This window comes from Gambusia affinis, linkage group LG09 (assembly GCF_019740435.1).
Source record: "Gambusia affinis linkage group LG09, SWU_Gaff_1.0, whole genome shotgun sequence".
NCBI lineage: Eukaryota > Metazoa > Chordata > Actinopteri > Cyprinodontiformes > Poeciliidae > Gambusia > Gambusia affinis.
Window position 1 is genome coordinate 23,709,517 of NC_057876.1, and position 18,942 is coordinate 23,728,458.

The window sequence follows — 18,942 nt, forward strand, 5'->3', positions numbered from 1 at the left end:
CAGTGTTTGCATTATCCTGAGAGTACAGTTTGAAGTTGTTCATTGAAAACCAGGCTGGGATGAACGGTGTCACGCTATGCAGCGTTTCCCACACGTAGGCGGGAATCCTGCCTGCATTTCCAGCAGTCAGACATATTGGAATATTTATTTAGGAATTAATCACTACCCAAAATAAGGAATCTTTTATCTTGGAGATCATCTATTAAGCCCCCTTTTCTCCTTAAATGCAGTCATGCTACATCAGTCTCTTCCCTGCTAAATACACGGATCATGTAAGCAAAGAAAGCTCAACGGATTACAGCGTTTCCAAACATGTAGCTACACCGTCCTTCCTTCTGCTGCAGAGAGATCACAACCCGGGATCTCTTCAGTTTACGCTTTTCTCTGGAAACCATCTGGGTTCTTACTTTCACTTTTAGTGCACGTTTTCTGAAAGTTATCCACTAAACTGTGGAGCATTTTCATGTATTTTCTTTATTTTTAAGTTGCCGTTAAATAAATCAGACGTTTATTCTTCCCATGATGGTTCTTTTGTAAGGAGTGAACGGACCATGACCGGCCTGTAAACGGATAAAAGGAGTTTAGACAACCTGGAAAACTTACGATTTTAGAAAGGTTTTGTAAAGCGCTATGTCACAAAAACAAGTTTCGCTGGACGATGAAGAAATTATTGCGATACATGATAATATTGGAGGTTTTTTAAGGCCATTTTCAGGTGTTATAGTGGTAATGGCTTAATAATGTAAGAACACATTCTCAAAGATCAATAAACTTTAAATACTTCTGGAAGTCTAACTGGAACTGTGTTTTAAATTTCCAAAATAAATAAAGAAAAACAACACAAAGTGAATTATGGTGAAGTCTCTTCAAAAAAATTGTCATTTAATAAAAAAAAGGGCTAGTTGAGACTGGAGACCTTAATCATCCAGTTTTTGATATAATGAGAGAAAAAAACAACAAATGATGCAAATGAAAATTATTGAGCTTGAGTTTCAATTGATTATAAAATGTATTAATTGATTGGTTATTGTGACAGGCCTAGTAAGTGAACAGGAAGTGACTTGTCATGTTTGTCTCTGTCAGGTTTGCTCCAGCTGTGTTTTGGCTTCATGCTTTGCCTGAAGCCAACCTAAAACCGCAGATGTAAAGGAAACACTCATGATCCTCCTCCGCCCCGATCAGATACATTTCAGTTAAAACGCTGAAAAACCACATAAGACAGCAGGAGCAAACCCGTCACCAAACAAGATGATGACCTACTAAATGTTGTTTCCTGCAAAAGATAAACTTCCCGTCAAGTCCGGAATAATAATTCTTTAAATAAATGGCTTCAACGAAATGAAATGTTCAGTTTGATCCCTTAAAACATTTACAGTTGTTTTAGATTTCCTTTTATGTGTAAACGTGTATAATGTGGAACATATTCAGACGACAGAATTAGGATTTAATAAACTTTGTCCTTTTCAAACTGGATATGGAAGTTTTGTTTATGTTTAGCTGTGATGTATATTTTTTATATTTATATTTCACCTGTTCAAAATAAATAAAGAATTATTTTAATTTGTTTTATCTGGATATGTTTTTTTTTTTTTCAATAAGTTATAATAATAACTTCATATTTTCTACAATATCAAGTCAAAATTGCATGTCTGCACAGTGTTCAAGTAAAAAACAAAAATGAATTTGTAAAACTGAAATGTTAAATTTGATGCGGTTGAAAATTTAGATGAACTTCTGGGCTGCTGCTACCAACATCCAAAAATAGTGCAAAATGTTCCCCTGGAGCTCTGAACACTAAAAGGTTATTAGCTAAACTTTTAGCTAATAAAAAGTTTGCTATCAGTGCAGCTGACAAAAATAGTCACCAAAACAATAAGAATTGAGATTTAATCAAAGTTGGGTGGAAACTAGTTACATTTACTTCAGCAACCTTTTGGAAAAATGTTACTTTTAGCAGTATTTTTACTGGTCTGTACTTTTTACTTTTACTTGAGTAATTTTATTATGAAGTATTTCTTCTCTTACTTGAGTAAAATTTCTGGATTTTCTACCCATTGAAAAAAAACAAACAAACATGTTTTAACCAAAAATTCACCAGACACAGACCTGCAGTTTTTATTAAAGCTTTTAGTTTTATATTGAAAGAAACTGATTTAGAAAAATGTTTCTTTTGTTGTAATCATGTTATTTGCAGGAATCACTTTGCTCTTTAAAATACCCAAATTTCCACATAATTTTTTATTCTTTGGTCCGTCTGAAGATGTAATTTTTAAATATTAAATCATTAATATTTTGAGTAGACTCTTTACCAAATACTTCTTTTACTTTAGTCATTTCTTAGATGACTACTTTTTACTTTTTACTTGATTAAAAATCTATTGAAGTATCGTTACTCTTACTTGAGTACAGTTTTTCGGTACTCTACCCACGTCTGGATTTAAGTTTAATCAATAATTTAAAAAAATGCCTCCAACTGGATTCCAAGAATTAACTAAAGGTGTTGGACCAAGAACCCATCCGAAGGTTCAGGACTCCGGTCCCAGAGTACCGGTGTCTGACCCGTCTAACTGAACTATAAAAAGACATGACATCATGCGAAATGCTCGGCCCACCTCCAGGATGTGGTCCCCTGGAGCCAGTCTGCCGTCGCGCGAGGCTACCGAGTCCCGGATAATCTCCTGGATCACGATGTTTCCCAGCGGAGTGTCTTTTCCTCCCACGATGCGCAGGCCCAGCTCCTCCTCGGGTTCGTCTCTGAACAGCTCCACCACGTTGGCCTCGGCCACCAGACTGGACCGCAGCGGCGTGTTGTCTGCAGAACAAAGCTGGGTTCATCAGAAATCAGAAACAAATGGCCGATGTACAAATAATAACAGTTTTCAAAGGTTTTTCAATGCATTTGTGATTTTATTATCCAAGGTGATGATTTGTTTAATTAAAGTTTATACATTATATTTACTGAGTCCAGCCATTTGAATACTATTATTGCATTCAGCTAAAATTAATGCCACTGTAAAACTTTATACATCCTTTGTACTAATCACTACTTAAGGTTATAGGTTTTATTTAACATTTAGGAACAGAAATATATTTAGACACTGCAAAAACACAAAATCCTACCAAGTATTTTTGGTTTACTTTCTATTGCAAATATCTTAATGCACTTGAAATTAGACAAAACTAATTACAAGTAAATGTTCAGCAACAAATAGGAGCTTATTTTAGGTTAATTTCTTAATATTTATGAAAATCTACTAGTTCACTGGCATTTTATTTCACTTGAAACAAGAATTTTTTCCCTTTTAAAAGTGAAACAATTTTTGTTAAGGAATTATTAACACAAAACATGCTCCTATGGCTCGCTCAACATTCACTTGGAATTAGTTTTGTCTTATTTTAAGTGCACCAAGATATTTGCACAAGAAGCTAAACCAGAAACACTTGGTAGGATTTTGTGTTTTTACAGTGCATGGATGGCTTTCAAAATAAAATGTCCTGCTTCCAGTAGCAGGAGAAGTCTGGGAACATTCTTAGGTCAGAGAGGATCAGGATGGGTGTTTGTGGAGCATCTGGGCAATGAAGGGAGGGGGAGTTCAGACCGCGGATATTTTTAATATTAAGAAATTCTTGGTATTTTCCAATGGAAGTCGGGCTGAGTTTTACGTGGGAAAATAAATGAACCTCGACGATCAAAGGTCAACTTTTAATTTTACGTGAAGGGAGACAGCCAACACCTCAAAGTGATTTATTGTAGTAGGACAGCAGGTGAGGTAGCAGCTGACGGTTATGTAATGTTTAACAGGAGTTTGCCGACCTTTGGTTCCAGCACTAAATTCATTTAAAGCCCAATTTACCTTCGTTCGACTTCAACCCAAAATGGTTGCATAATGCGGTTAAAAAATAACTTTTCCTTCTTAAACAATCACCCGACCGCATAATGCAAAGCTGCATGTTTATGGGAAATGGTCAACAAATGTTTAGAAAACATAAAAAAAAAATATAAAAATTAGAAATACGGTCCAGTATGAGAATCCAATTTCATTAAAACTAACATGAAGTCACTTTACTTAAAGAAGTTTAAGTCAAAGACGTAGATTATATTTAAAACATCCTAACTAACTTAAAAACCTAAACAGGAAAAAAAAAATTTTAGATTTAAAAAAGTACTAATTATAATATTTTAAAAATTTATATTTAAAAGCGAGTGGAATTAGTATTTATTTTTGCTTATTTTAAAACGGTTTGCTTAAATATTTGGCCTCCAGTGTGTATCTTTTCTAAATTCAAAGCTGGCGATCTTTACCTGGAAGAAGTGTGTTAACCTTTAGGAGCAAAGCAATAATTATCCAGTGATGTCGGCAGAGACATTTTCCACCTCAACGTTTTTCCACTAGTCCCGTCTGACGCCGGACCTAATGGAGTGCGGTCGCTTTATGTGTAAACTCCAGAAGCTTTCTCAAGCTCAGCGCAGGATTGAAAACTGGGTCAGTGAATTAAATAAACCCAAATTCAGCCTTCAAAGCTGTTGTCAGCGAAGTGAATTGGCTTCTTCGAGTTGATCTCTTTTTTTTTTTTCTTATCGCTTCACGGCTGAGAGCGAACAGAAATCTGAGGGGCATTAATCAGCTCAGGTGTGTTGGCAGATGTTGATCTGTGATGTAGGTCTGCTGTCGCTTTAAGGGTTTTTCCGATGATGACACTGTGTGGTTAAAGCATCTGTGAGCTGGTGCATGTTCCTGCAGCGAGGCTGATGATTCACCTGCGATCAAGAGAATCATTTAAAACTGAAAACCGTAGCGGCTCCGTCCTCCTCAGGTCCGCAGCAGTTCATCCACTTTTAAAGGAGAAGTTTTATGTGTTTTCAGCCACATTGGACCATTTTACAGCACAATCAAGTAACTATGTACATTCCTCTGTCTCTTTAAGAAACTCCTGCTCTTTCTGAAACTCCGCCTTCAGGAAGTCATAAAAACATGGCTCCTCTATTAAAACAACGTTTTCAACAATTGTTTTATTGAGAATAAAAACAATTGTAGTTCAGTTAGAGGCGCTAAACAATTGTGAGGAGTTAAAACTGTTTTCCCCTTTTAAAATAGGAAAAATATGTATAAAAATCATTTGCAAAACAAATTCAACAGGGCTTGATTGTTTGCTTTTAAGAGTTTGTCTACTGACTTAGATATGAAAAATACACATTAAATATGTTGTTGCTTTGACTTTGACTATGCCTTCTGTGTAACAAAGTGAAGTTATAATAAGCCACACGTTTTTTCTTGTTTTTTGGGACCACGTTTTGTTTTTGTCATTGACAGCAATTTAAATAATGTTTATCTATTTCTGTACTAGTTTGGTCTTGCTAGTACAGAAATAGATAAGCAATAGTTTTATTATTTGACTTGTGTATGGAAAAGTTAAAAGTGAACGAAGAATAAATAAACTTATATCAAAGTCGCTCATATAATGGTCTTAGTTGATACGCAGTTGGAAGGAGCTGAGTGGGGCGGAGCTGCGGCTTGAAGGCGGAGCTAGGACCAACCAGGTGTTGCCAAGGAGATTAAAGGATTTCTAAGATGCGTGAAAGAAAGAAGGCAACACTCCAGGAGTGTTTTTATGAGCAGGTGATAAAATGACTCCCTACCGTCGTCGATTTCCTCGTAAGCAGGATTAATTAAGCCCGGCTCGGACTGATCCCGCGTGTGGTTTCGGGACAGAGTTGCTGAATGTTTCGCGTCTCCAGACGACTCGCCGTCGCCTTTGCGTCCTTTTATTTCGTTCCAGGAGGGCCGCTTCCGCTTCTCCGCTTCCTCCCGTAACCTCTTAAAAACAGGACATCTGGGAAAACACAAAGACATCACACAAGAGGTTTTATTCTTAGAAACAGGAATATGAGGCTATAAATAAACAGAAGGAGACAGCGCTAATTGGGTCATAATACATGGAGCTGTAGAAATGGATGCTTACACAGGTTTGGATAATAAGGGGTGCTAAGAAAAGCAGAGCAGAGGTTTCCAAAGTGGTTTTGCTTAATTTACTCAGAGATCTGCTGCTCGTCAATCACTCCTGAACTTTGTATCCCTGTTATTTGCACAAAGGCAACAGGAGGGCAGCCTGCCTCTCATAAGTAACTGAGTAATGTGTGACAAGGGCCATAAGCATCACAATGTGCAAAACAGACCGACCTGCACCTTGTCTGATTAAAAAGCAGAGCGTTCGAGCTTTATCTGTAGCAGCTGAACTGCAAACAAAATATTACCAAGTATTTTCAGCCTAGTTTTTAGGGCAAATATCTCATTACACTTGAAATGAGACAAAACTAACTTAGAAGTAATTTTTCAACAAAACATAGGAGCTTGTTTTGCTTTGAAAAAGTGCTGGATATTAGTGAAATAATATGGCAGTGAAACATTTTCCACTTATGCAAAATGTCTTGGTACAACGAGTAAAAGAAAATTTCCTATTAAACATCTTTTGCAATCCAATTATTAATCAGAAAATACTAAATTATCAATAGTTCAGTCCTACACTGTACTGATGTTAAGTCAAGCAGAACGGCCGCAGCTTTTCACATATTTAAAGTTTGTTTTTTGTTTTTTTAGATGAATCCTTTGCTACAAATTATTAAGCTTTCACTAAAGGAACGCTGTAACAAAATAATTATTTTCTTATTTAAAAAGGGCAAAAATTATTTGTTTTTAAAAAACAATTGAATTATTGATTTATTTGCATGTTTTATGGGTCTCTAATACTTTATAAAAAGATTTAAGAGATTAAATGAAAAATCTGCAGAATTGTGACATTTTTTAAATCTGTTTGCTCCATTAATCATGAGAATAATCGGTGGTCGTTCGCTGCAGCCATAACATAGATTAAACCACATTTTCCTTTAGCAACGTTAGCACCTCAGCTACTAAAGCTATGCATCAAGTGTAGAACATTTAGCAGCAAGAGAGACCACCCGGCTTGCCAATTTACTTGTTGACATAAATACAGAGAGCAAATGGATAATCTACAACAAATTGCATCCAGGCTGCCTTCTGTGATATTATCAGGTTTCTGACTGCAATTTGATCAAATGTGCAGCTGTAATTTGTAACTTATTAGATGAAATGGAAAAAAATTGATTTCAAAAATGTAAAATTCACAACCGCAAGAAAAATATTATGTATATCAGAACATGGGGGATGAAGCTTAAGCATGAAAATTAAACTATGTCCAAACATAAACCAGTTTAAGACGATGCTGATAATTACTGTTATTACTGCCACTATTAATGTTATTGTTACCATTTAATGTTAATTTTTACAGCACCGTGTTGATTTAGGAAAAATCTTAACATGCTAAAATGATGCTTGCTCATAATGGGACACAAATATGAATGAACTGTTCCAGTTATAGATACGGATTCAGGACATACTAAGAAGGAATGCTGAAACCAAGACAAAATGAATTGAAATTAATTAGTACTTACTGTAAGAGTGGGTATAAAAATAAGTTAATTTTTCTACCCACTCCTTTGAGCATGTAAATATACTTTACAACTGTTCTTCTTTTGTTTTTAGTTTATTTTCTTTTTATACAACTCTGTTTAATCTTAATCTGGAAAATTTTAAACATTATTTCTAAGTTGCGTATAACAAACAGAAAGGTTTCCCGAACTACAACATCATCTTAAATATTTCTTCAAACTGACTAAATATTAGAAGTGCACCGATTGCAGATTACGATCTTTAAAAAACCTGACCAGCTGACTCCGATTTTGACCAATATCAGTTTTGTTTTGGTCAGAAATGTCACTAAATATAGCAAGAAAGTCGCTGACTTGGCAACAGTGGGGTGACTCTTGTTAACTGAAAACGTGCAAACATGACCCGGTGGGTCGGTCCGACCGTCAAACCTCTCACAGCAAAGCAGAAGAAGAGAGCGGCTGATTTTATTCCTTTGTTGATGTTGATAAAATCTGCTTCATATTTAAGTAGCAGCCGATCACCAATCTCCCAAGATTAAGAAAACCGGTGGATAAATTGGTGCACCCCTCCTAAAAATGTTGTGATGAATCATGTGGCTCTCAGCCAGAATCCTACCTGTTGTGCAGGTGAGGCTGCAGCTCGCAGCGCTGCATCTTCTGCTGGCACTCTGCGTAGTGGGGACAGGTCACCACCAGTTTGTCCAGCAGGTTCCTCACCAGCAGGCTGGAGGATCGGCACTGGTGCAGCTGCAGACGCTGCCGATCCACGGGGCAAAAGTCCTGCTCCTTCAGGAAGTTGCTGAGACAGTGGAAGCAGTAAGTGTGTCCACACGGAGTGTCCATGGGTCTGAGGAGCGGCTGCAGGCAAATGTGACAAACCAACTCATCGTCCACCTCGTTCTGATACTCGTACAGGTGAGTGTCTTGAATCTCGTGATGCTGGCCGCATTCTTTACAAACGCGAGCCCAGGAGAGACCCGCAGACCCGCTGCTGGCAACGGAGACGGCGGCGGTTTTGGTTTCTGTTGCTGCCATTGTTTCAGGAAGTTCAGTCCACTATCGGCTCACGCTGATGGGTTTCAGATGTTTACATCTTCATTTCTGAAGCTGAATAGATCCACAGTCACAGTGTTATCTCCTGGTCTTCATCCTGACTTTCTGTGGAGAGAGCAAAACGGAGTCAGGTCCATGGCGGCACTTCAACTCGCACTGGCCACCGGCACAGGAAATCACAAATCCAGAAATATGGCAATATGGCAGCGAGCTGCAGCTGCTTCCTCTCTGCAAGTTTCCTGAGGGACAGAGGGAGTTTCACTAGAAGTCAGCTAAAAGTCACACTGCTTCTCACGGAAATCGCTAAACTCTGTGAAATGAGGCAGAAAAGAAATGGACTGAAGTCAAAAAACCTGCGCTTATGGGAGAACCACATGGTACCTCACTATTGTTCAAATTAGATGGGCCAGAAATGCAACCCGCCTTCACTACCGATCCATTCGCCACCAACACCAGCGGTCACCGTGATTTTATGCAACTCCTAATCTCCTTTTTAATTCCTGAAAAACTGGAAGAAACTTCGAAGAAATGAAAACATTAAGTAAAAATCTCACAGTATCATGTTATTTCTACAATATACTATTTTTTAACCTAAAATAGAAAAGAAACATATTTGCTTTCTGTTAATTTTCCCTTTTGCAGTTATAATATTTATTAAAAACACTTGCTAATAAATAGAGATTCACCAATTAAAAACAAAATAAAGCTGCTCACTGAAACCAGGCGATTTTCAGCATAATTACCCTCATCAGGAACAGAAAAATCTGATATTTCCACTTCTGTTAGCCAAGCGCAACTATACTGAACCACTCTTCAGTGTGAATGTTGTTGCTGAGTGAAAACTCAAACTTAGCCATTTGAATAAAAGTGGCATATTGAAAATAAAGTCAGAGGAAACAGAGATTAAATAATCTCTGTAGTCCATTCAGGTCCCAGGACAGACTTATATCAGGAAGGCTAAACACAGAAAGGCAAACTTGAACTTTCAACCTTGGTTTCTCTTAGGAATGCTGCCAGCGCTGTGAATATTTCAGTCTGAACGAAATTTATTCTCCAGCTACACACAGCAGGTCTTTATGCTTGATTCAGAAGTACCATTGGTCAGTTTTAAAGTTTATCCAGCTGACAGTATGGCCACATCATCATCAAAAAACAAAGGAAGCTAATAAAAATAAAGCACAACTAATAGCAACAGCCTTTTACATTGACTATAAGGTATAAAGAGAAATGTGTTTGGATGCAAAGTTGGACTGCAAAACGCAGTAAATGCAGCTGTAAACAATCCCATCATGTTTACAGCTGGATTTACTGCGTTTGGCTTCTTCTGGTGCAGAATGATGACGCAAGTTTCACTTCAACGACATAAAAGTCTGATAAAATGTGAACATTGAGTCTGCAAATACTTTAAAAACTACCAGCTACATTTCTGATTTAGCACCGCTTACGGAAGTGGTACGATTCAGATTTTTGGGGGGTGGAAGGATTGAAACTGGGCAGTTCCAACAACCATGACAGAGTCGGATATGGGCAGTCAAATTGACTACTGTGTGAACCAAAGTGACTCCCTTTTCAGTAATGCTAGCAGCGCTAACCTTGCTAATTGCTAATAAACACCAAAATCCATTAACTTTTTGTCTTTTCTCTAAATCCTGAATCCGAGTTTTAAAGCAACCGCCTTCTTGGATGTTGTAAGTTTGGCATGAAGAAAATTTCCAATACTATTGAAGTGAAATCAGAATTTACCCAAATTTTAAATAATTAAAGCGACAGTGTTTACTCTGGTTATTTTTGGGAATGATTCTTTTTTATATATTGTTTTAAATAATGCTTATAAAGTCGATCTGCGCTGTTCCTTTAGATTCCAAACCATGACTGAAACATTTCCAAAACAACCTGAATTTGCCTTTCAGGTTCAAGCGGACCAGGAGGACACAGCAACACGAGGGGGAGGGGCAGCAATGCTTTACTTTGTGCTACACTGTATATGAAAAAACTTTGCTTGAGGACATTCAAAAGACCAAACATCAAACCACAGGAATGGTAAGACGGAACATTTTTGTGATTTTAAGACCAAAAACATTTTGAACCAGAAAACACACCGTGTTTAACGCCCGTGTCTAGATGTGGACAAAAACAAGAGAAGCAATCAGAGTGAATTCTCTAAAAGAAAACAGTTGAATAGCATCCATTTAATATGAAGAGATCATTTATAAAATGCCAGGTACAATTAGAAAGCGTCATGCTAACAAGAAAACAAGACAAAGACAAACAAGATTGACAGGAATAAAGAGGAGGAAAGTGTTGCTTTCAGGCTGCATGTGTGAAAAGGGTTAAAAAAAATTGTTGCCACTACCTTCATACTCCATATATTTGTGATCCTAGTCCAGATTTCTGACTCCAAACCGAAAAAAACAAGGGAACGCTTTTTTCTGTGTTACTGGAGCGACTCGCAGGAGATGATATCTTCTGCCACTGCACGCAAACTCGAGACTCTAGCTGTCGCCCGAAGCCTGAATGAAACCAGAGCTCAGCCTCCCAGACCATCAGAATATGGCTGTGTGTGTGCAGCAGCGCTCTGGATGTGCACGCTCTCCGACTGCACCGGTCCGAGGAATGCAAAGGGTACGAAGGGAGGGGTGGGCTGGGGTAACTCAGAAGCATGATAGGAAAGGGAAAAACGTTCAGCCTCTGTTGTCGGTGCCATTATTCAGGTGTGTTCATGTATCAGGGTGAGCTCAGAGCGCTGACGTCGTACCGCCGCAGGTAAGAGGACTGTCGGATAAATGATTGATAGAAAACACAAAAACCAAGTAATAAATTTGTGTGTGCAAGTTTTTTTTGTTCTTTTTCCCATATGCACACACAAGTCCACTCCCTTTCTTTGTCTTTCCTAGCCTCAGGGAACATTTACTCCTGCAACGGGTCACAGGGTATCAAAACTGGAAAAACTAGACTCTATTAAACCAATTTCACCTTGAGCAAAAAATAAAAATGACACGCAAAAAAATCCCAAAAAGAAATATTTTCCTTCTGCTTAGAAGCTGATTAAAAACAGCAATAAAGACAAAATGTCCTTAAGTTTTAAGGTGGAGTTTCTCAACCCCGGCCACCTGCTGACCCACCTGCTCCAAAATACCTGAAACTGATGCTTGTAGGCCTGTCACGATAGCAAATTTTGCTGAGCGATTAATTGATTTATCGTTTATCGCAACAGGCTTAGATGCTTGAAAAACCTCCAGTTTCACTAGCAGCACATTAATCACCAAACAGTTTTAATCTGGTGTAATGAAGCAGACAAATATCTAAAAAATGCAGTCAAGGACCTTAAGTACCAAAGAATTTACCACAAAGCAGGATTAGTGGTTTTGTGACGTTGCCACCCCCTCACAGTCATCTATGCTACCAAAAATGTTCGTTTTCACCGCTGACGTTTTAAAGATATCCATAAAGATGTTTCCAGATGACATGAAAAGTCAAATTAACAAAATCCTGTCCATCAACTCTGATGAAATTATTTTGAAGATATTAATGAAAGTTTAAACAAAACCGGTGCCACACGTTTGCGCTACGTTTGTGCAGCTATTGTTTTAAAGATGTTAATAAAAATGTTTCCAGAGCTCAAAGGTCCAACCTGTATACTAGCAGCACAAACAAGAATTGCTGTTGCACATTTTTGGTACCAATTTTCTTTTGTTTGAAGGAGCTGAGGGTGGAGAGGTTCAGTTTAGATTCACATCTCAAATTTAGAGAAAATTTTACCTCCAACTTTAAATATTCAAGTTAAAAACACAGTGAGGTCTTCTGAACAACCTACACTTTGGATCTTACTTTCACTGGGAAATAAATGTTTCTTCATTTCTTTGAATACATTGATTGTCTTTTTTTAGCTATGGCTCAAAATCCAGCACATTTAAGACAATATTTTGTTGCAAAGAGTTTTTAAATCTATTAGGGTTGAACCTCCTGAGACTCAAGACATTTCTGCAGAATATGAATTTAATAAAAACACCAAACCGGATAATTTACACTGTTTTCTAAACATTAATAAGCTTATTCATTCACACATTATTCATTTGCTGTTTATGTTTTAGAACTTCCTGTGTCTTAATTTCAATTTATTAGGAAAGTATCACAGATATTGTAAAACTTAAGCATATTACAGTTTTTCACCCTCAATGAGAGAACAAAATTAACTAAAAGGGAAAGAAAATGCCAAAGTATATTGCTAGACAGAGACATTTCTTTTATATTGATTATAACACCAAACTTCTAGAGTTTTTATTTTTATTTTTAACTGGAAACAGTAAAGCCATCATTCAGTCCTTTATAAGTTCAGTTTGCAGCCGTCACAGACAATTATCAGCTGCAGTTTCACCATAATAACATGGAATTACCAGCCGTGTCACACATGGACACTCGGAGTGTCAGGAGAGTCAATCTGCAAATTAAAGCTCCAAAACGGAGTCGCTATGTAAACAACTGACAGATTCACCGTCTGTCCTGAACCGGTATCGACCCAAAATGGAATCAGCAGGTCAGTTTTTAAAGGATCGGCCAGAAAACTGGAATCGAATCGGTGCACCTAAACCAGACTACAAAAAAATAAAAGCTAAGCAATACTTAACCAATAAAAACTAATAAAAACTAAACACCAACTAAAGCTAATTGAATTAGACAAGTGATATGGTAACAGTATGATAACATTATAATGCACTGTCAAAAATAAAATTTAATGAACATTTAACTGGAAATGTGTTTTAAATATCCAAAAGAAATAATTTTTCTTTTTTTAAATACAAATAAAGTGAATTATTAAGTCTTTGTAAACAAATCTGTCCTTCAAAAAAAAAGGGTTAGTTGAGACCAAAGCACCAGATTTTTATCCTCCAGTTTTTGACAGAGCGAAAAGAAAAAAAACAATAGGTCAAGTAAAAGTAAATTATTGAGCTTGTTTCAATTAATCGCACAATTAATTGATTAATTGCTTATTGTGACAGATTCAGCCCAACAGATTCATGCTTCCTGCTTGTAGCCGACTGTCGCACGTTGTTCTTAAAGCTCAACAAAGGCAACACTTCGTCCATCAGAACAGCCTTGTAATCATGTGAGAGCATTAGCTTCCAGGGGAAACGTCTGGGGCCCTTCAGCATCCTTCAGCTGCTTTCAGGATTACCGGCGGCGTTTCTTCAAAGCGGGTCGAATCCCCCGCTCCGATGGCCGACGCGAGTCAATCAGCCCCACCCTCTGCGAACGCAGAGTTCGACTGCAGTTTTTCCAGACCTACATGTCATTGTACGTTGCGCCAACGTCTGGTATTCCCAGCAGCAACATGAAATTTAATTAAATACAAACACAGCTGTTGGTACCTGTGAATCATCAGCGTCTGAGGTGGGTTGGTGAAATTTGTTTCTGTAAAAAGTTTCCCACATAGCTTCTTCCTACTTTGTTTTTCTTCTTCCTACTCTGCAGTAAAAATCTCTCACTTGTTTATTTGACTTTACAATGTTTGACATCTGTTAACATAACACCTCAATTTAAAGTAAATGTACAAGTCCCATTATGATCATAATGAGGTTTAATTTTTTCCACCAGGCTGCAGGAACAATAGGCAAATTCTTCTGCTTTGCATTCAATCAGTTTTGCATATGCAGGGAACAAGTAAAACCAATGACTAGGACAATGCTAAAGTCTCTTTCTTTTAAAAACCAAAATGGAGAAACAAGGGAAGCATTATCTCACTGTAAGGCAATTTTCTATAAAAAGGCACCCAATAAGCAACACTTATATGTGTGATTTATTCAGAATACAAAGAGAGAAGAAAGTTGTGCTATTCCATAGCGCCAAATTTCCATTGTTGTATTTAGCCAAAATTAATAAGTGGATGTAAAACAGAAATAATAAATAAATCATCACTGGATTTCTCTGGCCTTACTTACTAAAAATCATGGTTAACGAAAGAAAAACATTTACTGTTGTCCCTAGCATTTTACATTTAAGACAGACAGAAGAATAGACAGATAGATGGGTAGATAGATAGACTGATAGACAGATTGTTTCTACAATGAAAACAAATAAGACTACAAATAGCACAATTAAAATATAGAAATTAACACACAAACACTTCAGCCATTGCTTGTAAACCTAACACAAAGCATTCATCTTCTCCATATGTTTTAGAGCCACATTTATACCATTCTTACACGTCAGTTGTGGACCACACAAAATTAATCCACAGGCCACAGATGGCCCCCGAACCGCAGTTTGAACACCCCTGCCCTGAAAGCTGTGAAATAGCGCTTTCATTCGATAAGTAATTGGAAATCCAGCTTCAGATTATAAATGAAAACCATTGTGAGTCAGTGGAAACGGTTTTAAAAACGAACCTATAATTCACACAATCTTGATTTTCTTATTATTCTGACTGAATTCAGCAACAACAACAAGCACTTTCCATCCTGTCGGGATTGTCACCGATCCCATAAATAACTCACTGTCAACCATGTGCTCCTAATCTCCTCACCACTCTGACAGATCCCAGTGACAGAGGAGGCAATAAAAATGGGACCTTACTGGTCTAACTGGGCAGCTACAGCAACGGCTTCACCTTCAGCTCGGCTTGCGCTAACTGCTACACACCTTAAGCTCAGAAACTCACTTCTCTATCACCGAAAGGACGCGTTTTACAGCACAAACACACGATAATTTCACCCACATCCCGGTTTCCAGTCAGAAAGTAGTCTATATATGTCTGCTTAAAGCGAAAAAAACAGTTTATTATCGGTTCGACGCCGAAACTCGTCTTACCTGTGTGTGAAGGTTGTTTTCCGGAAGTAGCTAACGTGTCGCTCGCTAGCCGCCACAAAACAGCTCCCGGTGAAGTGGAAAAATTTAAAAAGGTAAAGTAAAAACGAGGACAATGTTTCCTGAGCTCAATAATCTTGAAGATTTTTGTCCAGTCTCATTTTTATCTGCCGCTGAGCGACCTGACAGCCCGCCCGTCCCAGGCGGAGCTCGACCTGCAGGCGACGTCTGGGCAACTTTCCCAGTTTCGAGTAAATACACCTTGAGCTCAGGAGGAAGTCCGTCCAGGTGCGACACAGTGCTGCAGCAGAGGGCTTGAAACATATATTTATATCCAGACGTGGGTAAAGTATGTATCAAAAATGTAAATAAGAAAGAATAGCTATACTTGAATAAAGTTTTGCTCAAGTAAAAGGGAAAAGTAGCTGTCCGAGAAATAACTCAAGTGAGATTTGGTAGAAAAAAAAACCGACTGATCAACAAAATATGTGGGAAATTTTAGTCATTTTAAAAACCGAAGTGAAAATAAGTCATACAAATAATTACAAAAATAACAAAATCAGAAGGAACATTTTCTGAATATCTTTGAATATTAAAACTTATGAAAATTTATCAGAAACTGCAGGACTGTGTTTGTGTCTGGTGATTTTATTTTATTTTATTTTATTTTATTTTATTTTATTTTATTTTATTTTATTTTATTTTATTTTTTTTACTAAAACAGCATTGTTCTTCATTCACAACTTCTCGAAGTTACTCACAACGAGAACAGCATCCAGAAATTTTACTCCCGTAAGAGTAGTTCAATATATTTTTACTCAAGTAAAAGTAAAAAACAGATGTCCAAAAAAGGTGCTGATCCAAACATCCATGATTTAATATTTAAAAATTATTACATCATCAGACCAAAATCTAAAGTTACGTGGAGACTTTTGGTATTTTAAAGCCTGGAATGAAAATAATTCATATGAATAACATAACAAATTCAGGCAAAAGAAACATCTTTACAAATCAGTTCCTTTGAATATTAAAACTTATGAAAGTTTAACAAAAACTGCAGGTGTGTGTTTGTATCTGGTGAATTTTTGTTTAAAACATGTTTGCTTTTCATTCAGTGGGTAGAAAACACAGAAATTTAGTAGCAAAACTAGTAAAAAATACTCCTAAAAGTAATTTTTTCCCCTCAAAAAAAGTTACTCAAGTACATTTAGCTGAGTAAATGTAACTAGATACTACCCAACTCTGGGTGAGGTAGAAAAATTATTGTAAGCAAGTAAGAGAAGCACTAATACTTACTTTTACCAAAGTAAAAGTAAAAAGTAGCCATCCAAGAAATTACTCAAGTAGGAGTAAAAAGTATTTGGTAAGAAAAAAAATCGACTGATCAAAACATCCAAAAATTACATCACAGGATGAAATGTTTGATGAATTTCCTGACAAAAAAAAAGGTATTCAAGTCACCCCTCAGCATCTTAATTAGACCCAGATCCAGGCTTTGACTAGGCCGAGGACCTTGGAGGATGTACTGATATATTTTGGGTCACTTTCATCTTGCAGGTTCATTTCTATGGATTGGTGATGGCAGCAAAATGTTTCCAGACCACGACGCTTCCAGCTCTGTTCTTCACAGCAGGTATGAGGTTTTCTTCCTGGTTTGTTGTTTGAGTCAAACATTTCCTCTGTTCTGCTGTACAAACAATTCAGCTTTACAGCTATTTTACAAAAAAAACCCAAAACATTATTATTACACAAATACTGGCAAACTTCAAGCTCTTTTTGTCTTAGAAAGTGCACATTTTGCTATTTTCATACTAATATATGCAGTTAATATTAAATTCAAATTCAAAGATACTTTATTGATTCCAAAGAGAAACTAAATATTGTTATTAATGTAGCTAAAGCATTCTTTTAGGTCCCATAATTACATTTTAGGGTTTTAGAGACTTTGTTTAGCATCTTGCAGTCTGCTTTCAGAGTTTTTTTTATGTTTTCCACTTGTGGACTGTTTCCTTAACAACAGAGAAGCTGATAATCATTTTTATATTTTCCTCCATTTTTTAAACATTAAATTTCACAATTTATATCCACGTATCTAAATATGTTACACTGTTGTAACTTGTACAGATTTTTTCACACAACTGCAACCAGCAACTAATAATTTATTTTTGGCTCTTTAAGAACATTGTTATCATCACATATTACAAAGAGAGAAACAATCTGTTTCTGTTATTACTTGTGAAATAGCATATTTCAGGGCCAACACAGTGATTCCCAAACAGCTATTATCTAAAACTTGCTTTAAAATAAACAATTTGTGAACTATTATTATGTTCCTGGAGACTTATTTCAACCTCCACCTGTCCTATCGTTTTTTAAGTTTAATCTGCCCTCACAGTCAGGTACAGTACAAGTACTGGACAGAAAATGACTGAAATGTTGTAGTTTAGGCTTAACGTCAAATCAGAAACAAAGGCTCTATCATATCAACAAGATGCAGTTAACATCATAGATTATCTTCAGACGAAATAAATAAAAGAGAAATATTTGATCTTGATTTTAGTAACACATTTATTTTTCCTGAAAAACTTTCACATGAACACAAAGTAAAAAAAATAATAACTGTACATTAACCAGAGAACATTGTTAAAACACAACTGAGAGAAAAACTCAGTCTGGTTATTCATCATTATAAAAAACAAAACAAAACAGAAACTCAGCATTTACTCTATTTTTAGTCACCAAAGTGAACATTGTGTCAACCTTTTCCTTTGCAACAGCTTTCATCTCAGTTCATCTGCAAACATAAAAAGGACATTTTGCTCCTCCTATAAAAAGATAACAATTTCCACTTAGCAAATAATTTGTTTTCTTTTTTCACAGGCTGCACCAAAAATAGATATTTAAATATTAGGTAATGCAGAAGCAGTTACCACTGTGTCCTTGCAGGAAGAACGTTGTGAATCTGTTCTTCCTGTGCATGCAGCAGTTTTCTCTGGGTACTCCAGAAACACGTCGCTCTTCTAAATTCCCTTTAGATATGAGTGTCTGTGTGGCAAATAACCTGGCAAGAATAAGTAGATATAAGCTGTAGCTCTTCTAAATTAATAATTCTGATGAACAGTTTGCAGAAATCTTTATTTTTTCCACATTTTTAACAAAGATCCTGTTTAAGTTCTTAATAGTTTATTAGAAAATGTATTTTTAGAGGTTTTATTGAATTATTTAGACGTGTGAAGGCAGTGGAAGTTTTACATGTTTTTCTTACTTTTCTGCTTGTGAAAAACGGCTAACGTAGCATGCTAACTGAGATTGTGTTTCAAAAACGTCCAGCTAGAAGTAACAACTCAGTCATCCTGGCCAAAAGTATTTATTTGAACTGTTAATCTTATAGGTGAGTATGATTAGAGTAGTCTCAATTAACAATAAATTAATTAATCACATGATAAATTAAAACAAACTCAATAATTTATATTTCTCTTTCTACCAAAAACTGAATAAAAGTTTTTAGTTTGATGCTTTGATCTCAACTATCCCAAAATGTGTTATTATGACCAGCTGAGGCATGATTATCCTACATAATCCTTTTAGTGCATTTTAAAAACAAGAATTTGGCGCAGAAGGCT

At 36.6% G+C, this 18,942-nt stretch overlaps 1 protein-coding gene across 1 annotated transcript in view; it reads right to left on the minus strand.

Moving 5' to 3' along the window:
* The window catches only part of lnx2b (ligand of numb-protein X 2b), a 25,613-nt gene extending 9,995 nt beyond the window's left edge, over positions 1-15,618 (minus strand). The window contains exons 1-4 of the mRNA XM_044127345.1: positions 15,323-15,618; positions 8,082-8,623; positions 5,639-5,832; positions 2,613-2,812 (exon numbers count right to left, since the gene is read on the minus strand). Of these exons, the coding sequence (XP_043983280.1) occupies positions 2,613-2,812; positions 5,639-5,832; positions 8,082-8,500 (813 nt within the window). The 5' untranslated portion in view covers positions 8,501-8,623; positions 15,323-15,618. The remainder of the gene's footprint in view (positions 1-2,612; positions 2,813-5,638; positions 5,833-8,081; positions 8,624-15,322) is intronic.
* Positions 15,619-18,942: the final 3,324 nt, after the last annotated feature.